A 19,073-nucleotide genomic window follows, 5' to 3' on the forward strand; every position below is an offset into this window, starting at 1 on the left:
GAAATGCTTTAACTAGATTCAATAATGGTGAGTAGAATTCCAAAAAATATAAAATGGCCTCTCTGTCTCCCTCTCACTTTTTTTCCCTCTCTCTTTCTTCAGGGAGCCACCTTGAGCAATGCCCTTGAAGTTTTGGATTTCTTCCAATTCTTGGGTAGGAAAACTGGCAGTACAGAAAGTAGTGATGACTATTAACTAGCCAGTGCCATTCTTCATTTGGCTGGCATGGACTCAGCATGCTAGCGTGATCCCATTTTTGAAACATTAAAATGGTACTGCTCTTTGATTTTCTTCCTTAAGGTAGTTTTAGCTTGATTGTTCTGGCCTAGCTACTTGGACGATAATTTTATTTCTGGACATTGTCTCTGTACCTTTAATTTTAAAACAAAGTCTTAAGATTTTCAAATGACAAGGGATTGATTTATGGTTGAAAGTTGATGTTCTTGGACTAGTAAATTATTATATATCCCAGAATGCAGCAGTGAAAAAACTTTGTTTCATATTTTGCCTTAATAAAGGATTCATGAAGGGAATATATGAAACCAGAAAGGGCATTAGCTAAATGTTTATAACATAAATAAATTATAAAAGGAATTTGCATTTGAATTGCTACATGATAATATATGCAAAAGAAAACATAACACTTTAATGGATTATTATAGACCAGAGTTCTATGATATGCCTGAAAAGAAAATGCATTCAATAAGTTATTTTTCACAATAAAAAGATACATTGTAATAATTGTTTAAATTGCTAAAGCACCTTTGTAATTTAAGCCCTTTCAAGTTTACTTGTAGAGTAGTTCATTGTATATAGAACAATATCATTCTCTTGATTCTTAGTATTATTACCTTATAAATTATGTAAAATGAAATCGAAACTATGTGGTGATTGATTGCCAAGATAGGTCAAGTAGCAAAAAAGTATAATTGGTTTGAAGATTTTTACATTTAATGATTCAAATTATGATATAGAGGTAGCATCTGGAATAAATTAATATTAGATTTCTACTATAATAAAGAGATATTTCACGATTCTGAAAGTTATGTTTTAACATTTTAAATTTAATTTACTTTAATTTTTTAAAATAAGAGATGGGGTCTTGCTATGTTGGCTGGGTTGGTCTTAAACTATTGACCTCAAACAATCCTCCCACCTCAGGCTTCCAAAGTGCTAAGATTATGGGCGTGAGCCACTGTTCCTGGCCAGTTTTAACATTTTTAGAGATAAAAATTCTGTGCTTGAACTGCTTACAAAATGCCTTGTCATGAGTCTATAAAGAATAAGTTATCTGTAAAAATAATTTAATGCTAAAATGATTTTGATTATGTGAAAAATCATAGTCTTATAAACTGCCATACTGATAATATATATTTGTGTATGTGACTATGTGTATGTAAAATATCTGCATGTTTGTTGGCTAAAATGCCTATATGCTATTTTAGAGAGGATTTGTTCTAATAGGAAATACTTTGAAATCTGATTAATCTTTATTATTTTTGTAACAAAATATAACACTAAACATTTATTTATTATGAAAGTTTTCACTTTTTAATTATTTTTGCTTAAACATTGTTGAACCAGTGACTTTTAATGTCATGAAAGAATTTTATAAATTACAAATAATTCTTTAGAAGAGATTATTTAAGGTGGTAATATGAATTATATTAAAAATTTTATAGTAATGGAGGGTAACGGAAATTTTATTTAAATTTAAATATTACAACTTGATGCAGGATTGGGTGCAGTGGCTCACTCCTGTAATCCCAGCACTTTGGGAGGCTGAGGTAGGAGGATCACTTGAGTCCAGGAATTTGAGACCAGCCTGGGCAACATTGTGAGACCTCTGTCTCTACAAAAATAAATACATAAATAAAACAAAATTAGCCAGGTGTGGTTGTGCGCCTGTGGTCCTAGCCACTCAGGAGGCTGAGGTGAGAGGATCACTTGAGTCTGGGAGGTCAAGGCTGCAGTGAGCTATGATGGTGCCACTGCACTCCAGCCACTCCTAAGGTCTCCAGGACGTTAGGAGACCTTGTCTCAAAACAAAAACAAATGAGAAAACCCTTGATGCCCCCAAATCTAGCTTTTTGAAGAGAAATGAATTGTTTTAAGTGTGGAATCCTGCTTAAGAACCTTGGAAGAAGAAAAAATCTTCATGTAGGAGGTGAGCTTTATGTTCTATTGGGAAATTACATAAACAGCATGGTTGGGAATTTTAATGTGAATGTAGATTATTTTACTTTAAAAGGGAAATCCTGGCTGGGCGTGGTGGCTCACAGCCTGTAATCCCAGAACTTTGGGAGGCTGAGGGGGTTGGATCTCTTGAGCCCAGGGGTTCAAGACCAGCCTGGGCACCAATGGCAAAACCTCATCTCTACAAAAAAAAAATCTAAAAAATTAGCCAGGTGTGGTGGTGAGCACCTGTAATCCCAGCTACTTGGGAGGCTAAGGCAGGAGAATTGCTTGATCCAGAAAGGTGAAGGTTGCAGTGAGCCCAGATGGCACTACTGCACTGCTGGGCAACAAAGCAAGACTCTGTTTCAGGAAAAAAAAAAAAAAAAAAGAGATAAATTCTTTAACTTTGGTTTAAATTATATTTTATAGGTCTTAGCTTTTATGACAATACTTAGATATAATAAATCTTGGTATTGCTGTGGTGCTAAATAATGAGACACTCATTTAATAAATCCATTTCCTGGCTGGGCACAGTGGCTCACGCATATAATCCCAGCACTTTGGGAGGCTGAGGGGGGCAGATCACTTGAGGTCAAGAGTTCGAGACCAGACCGGCCAACATGGTGAAACCCTGTCTCCACTAAAAACACAAAATTTAGCTGGGCGTGGTGGCGGGCACCTGTAATCGTACCTACTCAGGAGGTTGAGGCAGGAGAATTGCTTGAACCTGGGGGGTGGAGGTTGCAGTGAGCCGAGATCGCACCACTGCACTCCAGCCTGGGTGACAGAGTGAAATGCCATCTCAAAAAAAAAAAAAAAGAAAGAAAATCCATTTCCCCTTACTAATTAATGTTACTTGCAATTGCAAAATACATTCATGATTCTAGGGAGTGATAGGAAGTGATAGGAGAGGCGGTTAACAGTGTTAAGTGACATAAATAAACGAAGAAATTCTTTTGGAATAGAGGCAGTGTAGAAAAATATTAGAAAGTGTTGTTCAATCCTTCACAGGCTTTTCACTGCATGTACAAACTTAAGCATTTAAAAATTGGCTATAACCCACTTCGAAGAGGGCATTTGTATGCTTAAAGTGGCCTCAGAAAAAGACAGCAGAGAATTTATGAAGATTAGCAACTGGACCGTCAGGCGAACTCAGGCTGTTGGCCTCAACTCCAAGAGGGAGCGCAGCTAGGCCAAAGAACACGGATTAAGCGGAAGAGGTTGGAACACCTGTGCAGACCAGGTAGGGGAGGAGTTTCAATGCTGACAAAGAACCCGTTGGGAGAGCTTCCTAAAACACCCAGCTGTCATGAGGCACTGAGGAGTACTCTACTAGTTAACTGCTTTGAAGTGTGTGTGTGCGCTTGCATGCTTTAGGAAACAAGCTATTAATACTAAAGCATATGTTACGGAGTTGCTCAGCGTACTTGATATCTAGTAGCACCAGCCAAACTAGGTAACAGCCTTCCCATGGAGATAGGCCAGGAAGTAGCTCCACAGAGAAAAAAGGAAGTAGTGGACCTGCCTCCAAGGTTCCGATACTAGGTGGTGAAAGAGATCTGAAGTTCCAAATAAGCTGTTTACACTACCAGAGAAAAATCTGGCTCCCATCCAACCCTCACCCACGAGGTGCCCATTCCAGACATGGGGCAAGCTGCCTTCTCATCTTCCGCAGGTGACAGCTCGGCTCACATTTGTCCACGTCTTCCATCTCGTGCGTTGGCAACATCCCTAAATGATTACTGGAAGAGCTGCCTCTTTTTATAATTTCCTGACAGAATTTATAAAATTAAAATATTTAATTAAAGACAGAATCGGGGACATGTTGCCTTCACATTTGATGTTCAACCTGTGCACATTTTGGTGGTTCCCAAGAATCGTCATGCCAAAGCATCAGGCTCGAAAGGAGAGATGACCTTAAGCACTAAGATTTTAAAAAATAAAACACAACTCTCCTCAATCTAAACTCTACGATTTGGATGACGCTTCCCTGTCAAGGTTTCTCCCGAGTGGAGGAGACGAGAGGCAGGAAAGGCAGGTAACTGAAATTGCCTCCTGTAAAGGGGCTCAGCGCAGAGGAAGAATGAGATAACAGCGGCGGTGGGGGTCTTTTCCCTTCTCTCCCTTTCTATCTTGGAAACAGGGGTCCGAGTGGCAGCGAAGGGGGGGCAGTCCAAGCTCCGGGGTACCGGAGGGAGGAGACTTGACCAGCGAGAGGGGCCAGCGAGGGTGACCAGGTGCCGGCTGGGGGACCCGGCCGTCGGTGGCCAGGGTAGCCCAGGTCCTCCCCGATCCCAGGATGCACTGCGCCCCGCCCCCTCCCCGCGCCGCGTTCCACCTCCCCTCGGCCCCGGCCCCCTCCCGCCCAGCGCGGGGAGGCGGGGACGCGGCGGCGGCGGCGCCTTCTCCAGTCGCGTCTTTCTCACTCACTGGGGAGCCCGGCGGTGGCGGCACCTTTCGAGGCAGACCCGCTGAGCTGCGAGCCCGCCGGCCAGCGAGTGAGAGGTCGGATAGACTGCGGAGCCGACAGACTGACGGACAGCGGCACCGCCAGACGGCCAGAGTCGCCTCAAGTTCCGCCATGAGCTGGGGCACGGAGCTGTGGGTGAGTGGGGGAGAGGGGCGCCCCGCACGGACCCCGGCCCCTGAGAAGCGCGGATTGGGCGGGCGCCGCGGACCCTCGGCGGTGAAAGCGTGCACCGCCGTCCTCCGTCCGGCGCTGGCGGAGGGTGAGGGTCCCGCTCCTCTTTGTGTGCAGACTCCTCTTCCCTTCTCGGTCGGGGGTCTACGGGGCCGCTAGTCCGTGCTCCCGCCTTTGCCGCCGCGGTGTGGCTCGGGCGGCGCCCGGGACGGCCGGGGGAGCAGCCCGCGGGCTCCTGTGTCCGCCGTGATCTCCTCTTGTTCCTTCTCCCTCCTCCACCTTCACTTTCCCGACGCCTGGCTTCGCGCCCGGCGGCTCCTCTCTCCCTTTGTATCTCTCCTCCCGGAGGCGGGGGAGGGGGCCCATTGTCCCCAAGGGGCGCTGTTCGAGGGCGGGGAGGGGACCGGCCGCGATCCCTCGCCTGGGCCAGGTCCTCGGGGGCTAGGGCGTCGCCCGTCTGGGGCGGCGCGGGGAGCGGGGAGGCGCCGCCCAGAGTCCTCGCCCCAGGTATGGGGACCCAGGCGGCTTTGTTCGGAGCCCGGCCTCGGGCCAGCCAGGCCCAGCCCACACGCCCATTTCCCTCTCCCTGCCTCAGTGCTTCGGGCGGGCACAGCTTCGAGGGACTCCAGTTTGGCCACCCCCGGCTGCAGCCTTTGGGCTGGTGGGTTGGTTTTGGGGGCTGAATTAAATCGAGTGATCGATGAGGAAGCTAATTTTGCCAAAAGGAGCGTACGGTTTCCCTGTTGCTTTACTTCCCCTTCCGTTCTTTATTCTCACTTGTTCTTGCTCCTTCGTTCTCTCCTTTCCTTTCTTCCTTGCCTTTCTTTGGCACAGGAGGCTCCAGACAATGCCCAGTGTCTGGCCAAGGTACGGGCGGAGGGTAATAGGTCGGAGAATTTGCTCCTGGCGCCGGCGCAGAAGAGTCGAGGTGTGGAGGGCAGTGATTTCTCAGGTGCGGCCGGGGGAACTGGGGGCGTGGGGGCGCTGTCCCGAGAGCCGCCTGGCCTCAGCCACTCCCCTTTTTATTCCACCTGTGCCTATTTTCCGTGCCTTTTGTTCGCGAGGATCTTGTGAAATCACTGCAGAGAAAGGGGAGAAATAACTTTTGAGTATGTGTGTGCCCAGCTAGGGTGGGAGTGAAAGCCAATGGGTTAATTGAAAGGCAAAATGTTTTCTTGTTTTTCACGTCTACTCATAGATTGGGAATCTTGGAACTGTGAGACTTTAGAGTCCACCTAGTGAATGCTTTACTTAGCCAGCCAGGAATCTCTTGTGCAACATTCTGTACAAGTGCTTACCCAGTCTGTAAACACACCACCCAAGAGAAAATACCTTAGGAGCCCCTTCATTCCGTTTCTTAGATAGCATTAATTGTTCTTATATTGGGGAGGATTGTATGGTAAATGAATTGTGTAAAGTTTAATCCTTTTACATTGGTTAGTTTCTCAGGCATTATTGGCCTTTTCCCTTAATCTGTGCATTCTATAATTGATTATAGTGAATTATCAATGAAAGGAAATGAGCGTAGTTTTATTTTCAATTTTTCAATTTTTTAATTTTTTCATGCTTAACAGTGCATTCATCCGTTTTTATAATTACAAAATGTTTTAACTTTTGCCTACTTAAATGACTTGTGCTTCAAAGGAAACTAAAATGTAAGTAGAATACTTTTAAAAAGTAAACATAGGAAAACAGTGGAGGCATGTTATTTAGATTTAACTCTTAAGATTTTTAAAAAATTCACCTTGTATCACACTAAAGAATAACAGTTTTAAGGAAAAACAATATTGTAGTGAATAATGTGATTTTAAAAGTTTTTTTTTTTTTTAACTTACGGTGCTACGTAAGGAAACGATTCCATTCTTCTACTGTCTCCTGTAATTCGGTTATTTACTTTCAGCATTTAAAGAGTTTCTCAGCAATCTGAAAAGATAAACTGTAGAGATGGGAATTTTTGTTCTAACGAAAATTTGCTTTGTGTCCTTTGGAAATTCTGAAAAAAGATTTTGAATTTTTCTCTTAACATTTAATACATCTCCATATTTTAAGATTTTTAGTTTGAGGATTTGAGGGAAACATTTATTAGAAACTAAGTAATGTAGAGTGAACTAATATCAACTTGGTGTCTAAAACTTAGATAAGCAGAACTTGGTGTAGAGGACTATTGTTGGGACTAGAAGAAACCTTACAAAAATTTGGGTATGCTTCCTGTTTTTACTGTTCTCAGTTTTGAAAAAGGATTGTACTTCCAGTGGATTGTAATGTAATACAAACACCTGTACTGTGCTCTTGCCATTGAGGAATTTGAGGTTGGGAAATTCTCTTGAAATTTTGGATTTAGAAACCAGTTCTCCTATTATTTCATATTTAGAATCACATTACTGTCCCAAAGAGTTAATTATTGAGAATATGTTGTTACAGAAAAATGATATTTAGCCATGCACTTAAACCTGAGTCTGTTTCTTGTAACAATCATTGGAATTTTTATTGCTATTTTAATGCTTCTTAAGTCTTATGTTAAATTTGAGAAAAAAAGGAATTCAATAGAACGGCTCTAATACTGACTTTGGGGGACTTTTGTAGTGATATGCTAAGTGGATCGTGTCAGACTTTGGTTGCGTAGTTGTTAGGGGATATGAATTAACTTGTAATAAATTTGAACTGTGCTTACAGGGATTTCTAGTGTTCCAAATGAGTAAATAAGTTAGTGAATATATACTACAGCCACAGTTTTGCGTTGTGTTCTGGGTAATACCAAAGAAAGGGATGATACTGTTTTCACTTCTTCGGGATGCACGATGGCATCTTAGGCATTGCTTACGTGTTCATTTCTTTATTACATAGCAAGAATGGATGGATCAGATAGCCAAATGTGAATTAATAATTTCATAAAGCACAGATTTTGAAATTACGGCCGGGCACGGTGGCTCAAGCCTGTAATCCCAGCACTTTGGGAGGCCGAGGCGGGCGGATCACGAGGTCAGGAGATCGAGACCATCCTGGCTAACACGGTGAAACCCCGTCTCTACTAAAAATACAAAAAATTAGCCGGGCGTGTTGGCGGGCGCCTGTAGTCCCAGCTACTTGGGAGGCTGAGGCAGGAGAATGGCGTGAACCCGGGAGGCGGAGCTTGCAGTGAGCCGAGATCGCGCCACTGCACTCCAGCCTGGGTGACAGAGCGAGACTCTGTCTCAAAAAAAAAAAAAAAAAAAAAGAAATTACTAGCTTTTTTTTTTTTAACAGGGACATTAGAGATTGGAAAAGACCTATGTTTAGTAAATAAGTTTTACTTATTAAGAAATAGGTTTTTAGTTTTTTGAGGACCTGGTTAAAGTTCGACAGAAAAAAATCTGTTTATGGGTTGTGAATGTGTGTATAGATATGGAAAAAAATATATGGCTGAGCACCTCACATTCATATGATTTACTGAAAAATTTGCTACCCAAGGAAAATGCTGGACAAGTCTGGTAGTTAGAAGATGGATTCAAATATCTGATTTAATTTATAAGTGCATATAAATCTTTTTTATGCCTTAATATCCTGGTCGATATAATCTTTGGCCCTTAGTTTAAGAATGTATAATTTAAAAGCCATTGTTATTTTCATCATATTATTTATATTATTATTATTTTTGAGATGGAGTCTCTTCTGTTGCCTAGCCTGGAGTGCAGTGGTGCGATCTCGGGTCACTGCAACCTCAGCCTCCCTGGTTTGAGCCATTCTCCCACCTCAGCCCCTCAAGTAGCTGGGATTTCAGGTGCACACCACTATGCCCGACTAATTTTTGTATTTTTAGTAGAAACAGGTTTTCACCATGTTGGCCAGGCTGGTCTTGAACTCCTGACCTTGTGATCTGCCCGCCTCGGTCTCCCAAAGTGCTGGTTTTACAGGCGTGAGCCACTGTGCCCGGCCTTCATCATATTATTAACTAAATGCATTTGACAAAGCTTATATCTTTTCGGAAGAAACTGAAAAATGTGGGTTGAGTGATAGATTAGGTGGATAATTTATGTATTATCCTCAGTCTTAACCTTTTAATGGTTCATTATCTTGGCTTCATAACACTTTATATAGCACTTAAATTTACATTGTAAGTGACTAGATTGTCCTTGAATGTAGAATGGCTGGATTCATCTTTGTTTTCATTGACCAAAACAATACTTGTAGGTGATCATGCATGTTTTGCCCAATTGCATTAATAGTTGATTGCATTACCCAGAGTATTGATTACTAATTAGCAAGTGTATCTTTAGGGTTCTGAAGGCCTTTGTAGGTGATGATAGGTTAGGTGATCTAGATAATAGCTCAAGAAAGTCTAAAGCTGAAACCAAAATTATAAAGTTAAGTTTTACTACTTGGATTAAACATTTTTGTCAAGTAAAATGGTAAACGGATGGGGAAGAAAAGACCTACAGGTAATTTCTGGTGAATTTACTTGATTGATAGCTTGGTAATGTGACTGCCTAAATAATTGGTGAAATCTTAGGCCACATTAATAGATTTATCTGTAACAAAGGAATTGGGTCTCATAGTCTACTGGTTAGACCATATCTGTAATATATATGTATATTTTTAGAGATGGCGTCTTGCTATATTCTCAGGCCAGTCTTGAACTCTGCGCTCCACAATTGTCCTTCCTTAAGCTCCCAAGAAGCTGGGACTGTCTATAATATTGACTTTAATTTTACTTCACGTATTTTAGAGGGTGCTTGTCTAGAGGAGGTTGAAAAAGAAAATTCATTATTAATGTAAACTGAATTGCTTCTCCAAAAGTAAATGAAAGGCCATGAAACTGCTGTAGGAATTCAGTTTTGTTTTAAAAATACAATAATTTTGTGTCTATTGTATGGGAAGCACTGTTATGTTTGGTGAGATTTATGAAGGCTGATGATATTGGCCCTGCCCTGACAAAAGGTAGAGTTGCTCTGAGGTGATATAACTTTACTAACTCCAAAATACTTCCCTACATTGATACCATTGCCCAGAATGCCCTCTGTTTACCAATTCCTATCAACCCCATGCCTCCAGACTACCCATTCTGGATATTATCTTTCTTATGGGACTACCACCTTATATTATGGTTATTATAGTTATTTCTTGTGCATTCAAATCTTAGGGAAATTGTCATGGTATAAATACTTATATCTTACATTCGCTTTTGTTGGTAGAAATTGTTGTGTTCAACATTGTATTACACATGTTATTGCTATTAGTTAAGGAGGATGAGTGAGAGGTATCAAGATATCTGTTTATGTCACCATTCCATAATGACTATAATAAGTTGGAAGCTAGAGAGCTGCCTCTAACAGGTATCTCCTTTGCATTGCCACTCATACTCCATTTACTTCCACTTGCTTTCTTTGCCTTTTTCTTAAAATATTTGCTCTTTCTCCTTCCCCCACCCTATAAACCTATAAAATATGATTTTGGCTGGAAACTTTAAAAAAACCTATTCTACCAACTTTTTCCTCTGTCAGCTAGTTTGTAGAGAGAAAATACGGCAAGATAATAGTAATGGCTTATAATTGTCAAATACCTTCTGTGTATATCAACAAGTGCTGTCTTATTTAATAATCTTCAATCTTTAAACATTTTCACTTCAATAGCAAAAAAAATCTGTCTTGGGGAATATATCTATAGAATATTAAAAACTGGTAGGAAAGGTTATGTAAAGGTTTTGTTTTATAGAATGTAAAAGCTGTTCCATATTTCATGTCAGGCCATGTCTATCTAATACACCTAAAACACGTAAACAGGACCGATGGCTTGTTCATTCAACAGATGTTTATTTCATGCCTATTATGGCTTCAGCATTAAGCTAGGCTTTGTGGGGCATACTAAAAGAATCAATTAGATATCAGCATGAGCCTCAAAGCAACCCTAAAACAAATAGAAAGTAATAGATGGACTTTAGGGCTGTGAAAAGTGACTTTTCATTCTACGTATCACAGGAAAATCTTTAGGAAGACTCTGTCATTTGACCTAGGTTTTGGAATAAGAAGGGTTATGCAGGTGGGGGTTCCTGACAAGTTCCTAGAGGGCAGATATTGTGTCTTACTCATTGCTTATTCATTGTCTGATTCATTGCTATATCCTGCCTGGCTTAGAGCCTGACATTAGGAGGGTCTTTAATAAATGTTTGTTGGACTGACCTGAGTCTAGTGTTACGTTTGTCTTGAATTTGAGTGCAGAATGTCTGAAAGTAGTGATGGAGGGTAGACTGGAACCAGGCAGGCAAAGAGGTTGGTCTGGCTGAATGCTTGGTTCATGAACCTTTTGTGTGTGTGTGTGTGTGTGTGTGTGTGTGTGTGTGTGTGTGTGTGTGTAGTTATGCATTTGCATATAATCAAACCACTTTTCAGACCATTGAAAAATTCACAGAAGGAGATCTTAGTTTATTGGTAGAAGGGATTACCTCTTGCTTCTGAATACTTTGGTGGCAGGAGGGGAGTACCTCTGGGTTTTAGAAGATGAAAGTGTATTTATTTTAGCACCCCTGCAAGAATATTTGAAGGATGTTATTTCCTTTAATAATATGTTACTAATTTGAAATCAGTTTTATTTTTAAATATATATTATTACTACAGCTCATTTATACTATTTTTTCTTTTCCCTTTATCTGTGACTTTATACTATAGGCCCTCCATATCAGTGATTTCCACATCTGTGGATTCAACCTACCATGGACTGGAAATACTAATTAAAAGAATCATACAACAATAAAAATAATACAAATCTAAGAACAATACAGCATAACAACTATTTACACATATCATTTACATTGTATTAGGCATTATAAGCAATCTAGAGATGACTTAAAATATATGGGACGATGTGTAAAGGTTATGTGGGTTATGTGCATATACTGTGCTATTTTATTTTTATTTATTTATTTTTTGAGACGGAGTCTTGCTCTGTCGCCTAGGCTGGAGTGCAGTGGCGTGATCTTGGCTCACTGCAAGCTCCGCCTCATGGGTTCATGCCATTCTCCTGCCTCAGCCTCCCAAGTAGCTGGGACTACAGGCGCCCGCCACCACGCCTGGCTAATTTTGTTTTTGTATTTTTAGTAGAGACGGGATTTCCCCATGTTATCCAGGGTGGTCTTGATCTGACCTCGTAGTCCGCCCGCCTCGGCCTCCCAGAGTGCTGGATTACAGGCGTGAGCCACCCCACCTGGCCTGTTTTTTTTTTTTTTTTTTGAGATAGGGTCATGCTCTGTCACCCAGGCTGGAGTGCAGTGGCACAATCATAGCTCACCGTAGCCTCAAACTCCTGGGCTCAAGTGATCCTCCTGTATCAACCTCTCAAGTAGCTAGGACTCCAGGCATGTGCCACCATACCCAGCTAATGTATTTTTTGTAGAGACAACGTCTCGCTGTATTGCTCAGTCTGGTCGTGAACTCCTGGCCTCAAGTGACTTTCCTCCCTCGGCTTCCCAAAGTGCTGGGATTACAGGCATGAGCCACTGTGTCTGGCCCTATGCCACATGCCATTTTATAAGGGATTTGAGCATCCATGGAGAATACCAATGCTGGTGGACAGCTATATTTTTACTTCTATATCAGTTTAAATATCAGTGCTTTTTCTGGAGGTGAGAGGGTGTTCACTGGGAAAATGCAGTTAGTTTTGATCCCCACTCTTCTGCTTTAATTCCTAGTTTCATGAGCTGATCTATGTACTAAGAGTATTCTAATAACAAAATATTTTAGAATATTTGAAATATCACCTTCTAATTGATGACAATGATAAATGCTTTAAAACTGCAAATTGTGCTTTAAAAATAATAAAAATAATCATTAATGTTACAGATAATTTTAATATTGTCATCTGTGCCTTTCAGCATTTTCCTTTTTTTCGCAAAATAAGTTGTATTAACTTCTATGATTGGTTTTACAGAATTTTCATTGACTAGTTGTTTGAAACCTCTTTTATACTATAGGTGGAAGCTATTGGGCATTGTGAGATGTTATCTACCTGGGCATGGGGTACTCCCCTCTAGTCTCAACTATTTGGGAAGTTGAGGCAGGAAGATCGCTTGAGCCCAGGAATGAGTCCAGCCTGGGCAATAAAATGAGACACTGTCTCCAAGGAAAAAAAATGTCTGACTGCTTTTTGTAATGTGGGAGTCAGCATTTAGAATCTGTATGGAGCCCAAGAAAATAACCTATAATAACAAGGATAAAAGTTTATGTATAGTGTCTGTGTTGAATCCAAATTAGTTATTCATGTTTGGCAATTAGGGGCATTTTTTTCCTTAAGTTCTTGATAGATAACTAATCAGCAGACTTTACAAATATCTCATGAAAAATGGGAAATACTAGTATTTGTATACTTGTTATAGTTTGAAAAGAATCAGTGTATAGAGTGAGATTTTTCTATTTTTGGCACATCATAATTTTGTTGTTTTTAGGGAGTAAAGGATATCTGTTTTGTTTTTGCTGTGTCCTTGCTGCATACCCAATTTATAGAAAAGGAGCCAGGCGCAGTAGCTCATGCTTGTAATTCCAGCACTTTGGGAGACCAAGGTGGGCAGATCTCTTGAGCCCAGAGAAACCAGCCTGGGCAAGATGGTGAAACCCCTTCTCTATGAAAAAAAAAAAAAAAAAAAAAAAAGAAAAAAAAAAAAAAGGCAAAAATAAGCTGGGTGTGGTGGTGCGCACCTGTAGTCCCAGCTACTCAGGAGGCTGAGGCAGGAGGATCTCCTGAGCCCAGAAGTCGAGGCTGCAGTGAGCTGGGATCTGCCACTGCACTTTAGCTTGGGTGATAGAACAAGACCCTGTCTCAAAAAAAAAAAAAAATAATGGTTGCTTTTGGGGGAGTATTTACAGGGGATGGCAAGCCATTGAATCCCTCTATTGATTCAACAAATTTGAGTGCTTAATATATGCCAATTCCTTTTCTTTCTTATCTTTTTTGAGGCAGGGTCTCATTTCCATAACCCAGGCTGGAGTGCAGTGGTGCCATCACACCTTACTGCAGCCTCGACTTACCTGGCTCAGGTGATCCTCCATCCTCAGGCTCCTGAGTAGCAGGACTACAGGTGCTTGCCACCACACCCAGCTAATATTTGTATTTTTTGTAGTGATAGCGTTTAGCCATATTGCCCAGGCTGGGATCTCCTGGGCTCAAGTAATCCATCTGCCTCAGCCTCCCAAAGCACTGGGGATTACAAGTGTGAGCCACTGCGTCTGACCTCCAACCACTATTCTGAATTGTATCACCATTGATTGCTTTTGTAGGTTTTAAAATTTCATATAAATGATACCACATAAGTACTCTTTTGCACCTTCTTCCTTTTTAACATTTGTTTTCGCTGGGCGCGGTGGCTCACGCCTGTAATCCCATCGCTTTGGGAGGCCGAGGCGAGCGGATCACGAGGTCAGGAGATCGAGACCATCCTGGCTAACACGGTGAAACCCCGTCTCTACTAAAAATACAAAAAAAAAAAAATTAGCCGGGCGAGGTAGCGGGCGCCTGTAGTCCCAGCTACTCGGGAGGCTGAGGCAGGAGAATGACGTGAACCCCGGGGGGCGGAGCCTGCAGTGAGCCGAGATCGCGCCACTGCACTCCAGCCTGGGTGAAAGCGAGACTCCTTCTCAAAAAAAAAAAAAAAAAAAAAAAAAAAAAAAAAAAAAGAAAAAAAATATTTGTTTTCTTCCATTTTGCATCTTCTTCCTTGATATCTGTGAGAGTCATCCTTCCGTGGTTAGTTGCAATGTTCTATTTTATGTATAGAATTTGTGTTTTCTTCTGCCATTTGCTTGGGGTCATTACTGGTTGGGACTACCTTAAACTAGTTTTAAAATGTGCAGTTCCCGCCGGGCGCGGTGGCTCACGCTTGTAATCCCAGCACTTTGGGAGGCCGAGGCGGGCGGATCACGAGGTCAGGAGATCGAGACCACGGTGAAACCCCGTCTCTACTAAAAATACAAAAAATTAGCCGGGCGTGGTGGCGAGCGCCTGTAGTCCCAGCTACTCGGAGAGGCTGAGGCAGGAGAATGGCGTGAACCCAAGAGACGGAGCTTGCAGTGAGCCGAGATTGCGCCACTGCACTCCAGCCTGGGCGACAGAGCGAGACTCCGTCTCAAAAAAAAAAAAAAAAAAAAAAATGTGCAGTTCTCTTGTGTGGTTGTTGGATTTTGATTTTTTTCCCCTGTATCCCTTGCTAGACTATCAAACCAGAGATTCTAATTTTTCAGGATTGGCAAACATCCTCAGGGCAAGAGTAGCTTATGTGCTCTTTTACCTTTCTGGATTCTCCTTTTTACTTCACATTTCTTGGCTTGTCGTCTTTGATGATTTAAAAATTTTGAAACATATTTTATCCAGATTTTTTATTAAGTTAAATAGTGATAGTTGACCTGGATAACTTAGCCCACCATTACTGGAAACAGGAATTTCTCTCTTTTTTAAAAAATTATTATTATTATTATTATTATTATTAATTATTTTTTGAGACGGAGTCGCACTCTGTCGCCCAGGCTGGAGTGCAGTGGCACGATCTTGGCTCACTGCAAGCTCCGCCTCCTGGGTTCACACCATTCTCCTGCCTCAGCCTCCCGAATAGCTGGGACTACAGGCGCCTGCCACCACGCCTGGCTAATTTTTTGAGTTTTTAGTAGAGACGGGGTTTCATCGTGCTAACCAGGATGGTCTCGATCTCCTGACTTCGTGATCTGCCCGCCTCAGCCTCCCGAAGTGCTGGGATTACAGGCGCGAGCCACCACGCCCGGCCGGAAACAGAAATTTCTTATATTAAGTTTTTAATTTTTGCTATTTTGATTTCTAAGAGCTGTGTTTTTTTGGTTTTGTTTGCTGAATGTAATTTTAAAATAGCATCTTCTACTAATATCTTGGAGCAATATCTTCTCTTAGTTCTTTTTATAGATCAAAGACAGGTTTTTGAGGAGGAAAACTGGATATCCACATGCAGAAGAATGAATTTTTTGTTTTTAGATAGAGATGAGGTCTTACTATGTTGCCCAGGCTGGTCTTAAACTTCTAGGCCCAAGTGATCCTCCTGCCTCAGCCTCTCAAAGTGTTGGGATTACAGGCATGAGCTACCGTGCCCAGCCCAGAAGAATGAAACTAGACCTTCATGTCACACCATATACAAAAATCAACTTAAAATGGCTTAAAGACTTAAACATAGGACCTGAAACTGTAAAAATACTAGAAGAAAATATAGTTCCATGACATTGATCTGGGCAGAGATTTTTTTAGTTATGACTCCAAAAACACAGGCAACAAAAGCAAAACGGACAAGAGGGATTACATCAAGCTAAAAAGCTTCTACACAACAAAGGAAGCAATCAACAGAGTGAAAAGAGCCCATGAAATGGAAGAATATTACAGTAATCCCCCTTTCAGTTTTGCTTTTTGTAGTCAACTGTGGTCTGAAAATATTAAATGGAAATTTTCAGAAATAAACATTCACATAGCTTTTGTTACTATTTATTGTTCTAATTGTTCTCTTTTATTATTAGTTATTGTTGTTAATCTCTTACTGTGCTTAATTTATAAATTGAACTTTATGGCAAGTGTAGAAGTATAGGAAAAACATAGTATAGACCCATATGGGCTTTGGTACTACACAAGGTTTCAGACATCCACTGGGGTCTTACAGTGTATCCTCTGTGGGCTGAGCATGGTGGCTCACGCCTGTAATCCCAGCACTTTGGGAGGCCAAGGTGGGTGGATCATTTGAGGCCAGGGATATGAGACCAGCCTAGGCAACATGCCAAAACCCCAGCTCCACTAAAAATACAGAAATTAGCCAGGTGTGGTGGCATGCACCTGTAATCCCAGCTACTCCAAGAATCGCTTGAACCCAGGAGGTGGAGGTTACAGTGAGCTGAAATCACGCCACTGCACTCAGCCTGGGCGACACAGCGAGACTCTGTCCCACAAAAGAAAAAAGAAAAAAGAACAGAATGTATCCTCTGTGGATAAGGGGGGACTACTATATTTGTAAACTATGGGTCTGATAAGGGGTTAATACTCAAAATATGTAAGGAACTCAGACAACTCTAGCGAGAAAACAACTTGATTAAAAAAATGGGCTGAGGACCTGAGCATAAATTTCTTGAAAGAACACACGTAAGCCGGGTGCGGTGGCTTACGCCTGTAATCCCAGCACTTTGGGAGGCCGAGGCAGGTGGATCACAACGTCAGGAGATCGAGACCATCCTGGCTAACACGGTGAAATCTCGTCTCTACTAAAAAATACGAAAAAATTAGCCGGGCGTGGTGGCGGGTGCCTGTAGTCCCAGCTACTCGGGAGGCTGAGGCAGGAGAATAGCGTGAGCCTGGGAGGTGGAGCTTGCAGTGAGCCGAGGTCACGCCACTGCACTCCAGCCTGGGCGACAGAGCGAGACTCTGTCTCAAAAAAAAAAAAAAAGAAAAAAAAAGAGAAAGAAGACATGTAATTGGCCAACATGTATATGAAAAAATGCTCATGATCTCTGATCATCAGAGAAATGCAAATTAAAGCCCCGATGAGATACCACTTTGCACCTGTTATAGGGCTATTACTAAAAAAAGGAAAGATAAATGTTGGTGAGGATGTGAAGAAAAGGGAACCCTTGTACATTGTTGATGGGAATGTAAATTAGTGCAGCCATTATGGAAAACAATATGACAGTTCCTCAAAAAATTAAAAATAGAATTGCCATATGGCCTAGCATCCCACTTCTGTATGTTTATCCAAAGGATAGGAAATCAGTATGGTGGAGAGATACCTGCACCCACTTTCTTTGCAACATTAGTCACACTAGTCAAGATACGGAATTGCTATGATTTGAATGTTTGTGTCCCCTCCAAAATACAAGTTGAAGCTTAATCTCTAATACAAGAGTACACATTAAGTGCCCCTTCTCTGAAATGGTTGGAGAAGACCAGAAGTGTTTTGGATTTCAGATTTTGTGTGTGTGTGTGTGTGTGTGTGTGTGGTTTTTTTTGGGATATTGGAATATTGGCATTATACTTACCAATTGAGCATCCCAAATCTGAAAATCCGAAACCTGAGCTGCTCCAATGAGCATTTCCTTTGAGCATCATGTTGGCACTCAAAAGGTTTTGGAACATTTCTGATTTTGGATTTTCAGATTTGGGTTGCTCAATCTGTTTTAAGCAGTGGGGCCTTTAAGAAGTGATTAGTCTGTAAGGGCTCTGCCTTCATGGATGGGATTACAGCCCTTATAAAAGGACTTGAAGGAGAGAGTTCACACTTTCAATTCCTATTTGCCCTTTTGGTGTGTGAGGACATAGCACCAAGGCACTATCTTGGAAGCAGAGAGCAGCCTTCACCAGATACCAGTTTTCCTGGCACCTCGATTTTGGACTTCACAACCTCCAGAACAATGACAAATAAATTTCTGTTCTTTATAAATTACCCAGTCTCAGATACTTTCTTTTAGCAGCACAAATGGGACTGAAACAGGAAGCAACGTAAATGTCCATCAGTGGATGAATGGATGAAGAAAATATCATATGTTTTCACAGTGGAATACTATTCAGTTCTTAAAAAGAAGGAAATCCCAGGCACATGTTTTCAGGATCTCCTGTGGGATGTGTCACAGAAAAAAAAGGAAATCCTGTCATTTACGATAACATGGATGAACCTGGAGGATTTCATGTTAAGTGAAATAAGCCAGGCACAGAAAGACAAATATCGCATAATCTCACTTACATGTGGAGTGTAGAAAAGTTGAACTCATAGGAACAGAGCAAAATGGTGGTAACCAGAGGCTGGGTGTGGGGAGAATTGGGAACATGTTTGTCAAAAGACTTAAACTTTCAGTTATGCAGGAAGAATAAGTTAAAGAGATCTGTTGTATATCATGCTGACTACAGTTAATAATGTATACTTGAAAATTGCTGTAAGAATAGTTTTATAAATATATATAATTTTTACTTGTCAATTAAAAATAAAAAATAGGTTTTTTGTTATGTTTAGTTTTCTTATCTTTGCATAATATCTGTAACCTCCAAGTTTGCATTTTTTTCTTTGTCGGTTTTGGTTTCTGTCTTTCATGTTAGAGGCTTTCCTCAAGTATTTTATGATTCCAGGACTTGGGAAAGATGTCTGTTAAAATTAGGGCATACGGAGCTCTGATATGCTCTACCTGTAAATTAGAGTTTGGATTGTTTGAAGTTTTTGATCCTTTTAAAGGAATTTTGCTTGTTAGTTTACCCTGGAGTGTTCAGATCCCTTTTTCCTTTTCCAATCCTTTTGTGAAAGCCCAGAGGTATG

The 19,073-nt window shown here is 41.3% G+C and overlaps 1 protein-coding gene across 5 annotated transcripts in view; it reads left to right on the forward strand.

The window, feature by feature from the left end:
- The first annotated feature begins 4,528 nt into the window (after positions 1-4,528).
- The window catches only part of FNBP1L (formin binding protein 1 like), a 105,575-nt gene continuing 91,030 nt past the window's right edge, over positions 4,529-19,073 (forward strand). For 2 of the 5 annotated variants that reach the window (XM_063625491.1, XM_063625492.1), the window contains exon 1: positions 4,546-4,783. In XM_063625491.1, the coding sequence (XP_063481561.1) occupies positions 4,760-4,783 (24 nt within the window). In that variant the 5' untranslated portion in view covers positions 4,546-4,759. Of the gene's footprint in view, positions 4,784-19,073 lie in introns of all 5 variants that reach the window. The other 3 variants (XM_063625493.1, XM_063625494.1, XM_063625490.1) reach the window with 3 other exon arrangements.

This window comes from Symphalangus syndactylus, chromosome 12, assembly GCF_028878055.3.
Source record: "Symphalangus syndactylus isolate Jambi chromosome 12, NHGRI_mSymSyn1-v2.1_pri, whole genome shotgun sequence".
NCBI lineage: Eukaryota > Metazoa > Chordata > Mammalia > Primates > Hylobatidae > Symphalangus > Symphalangus syndactylus.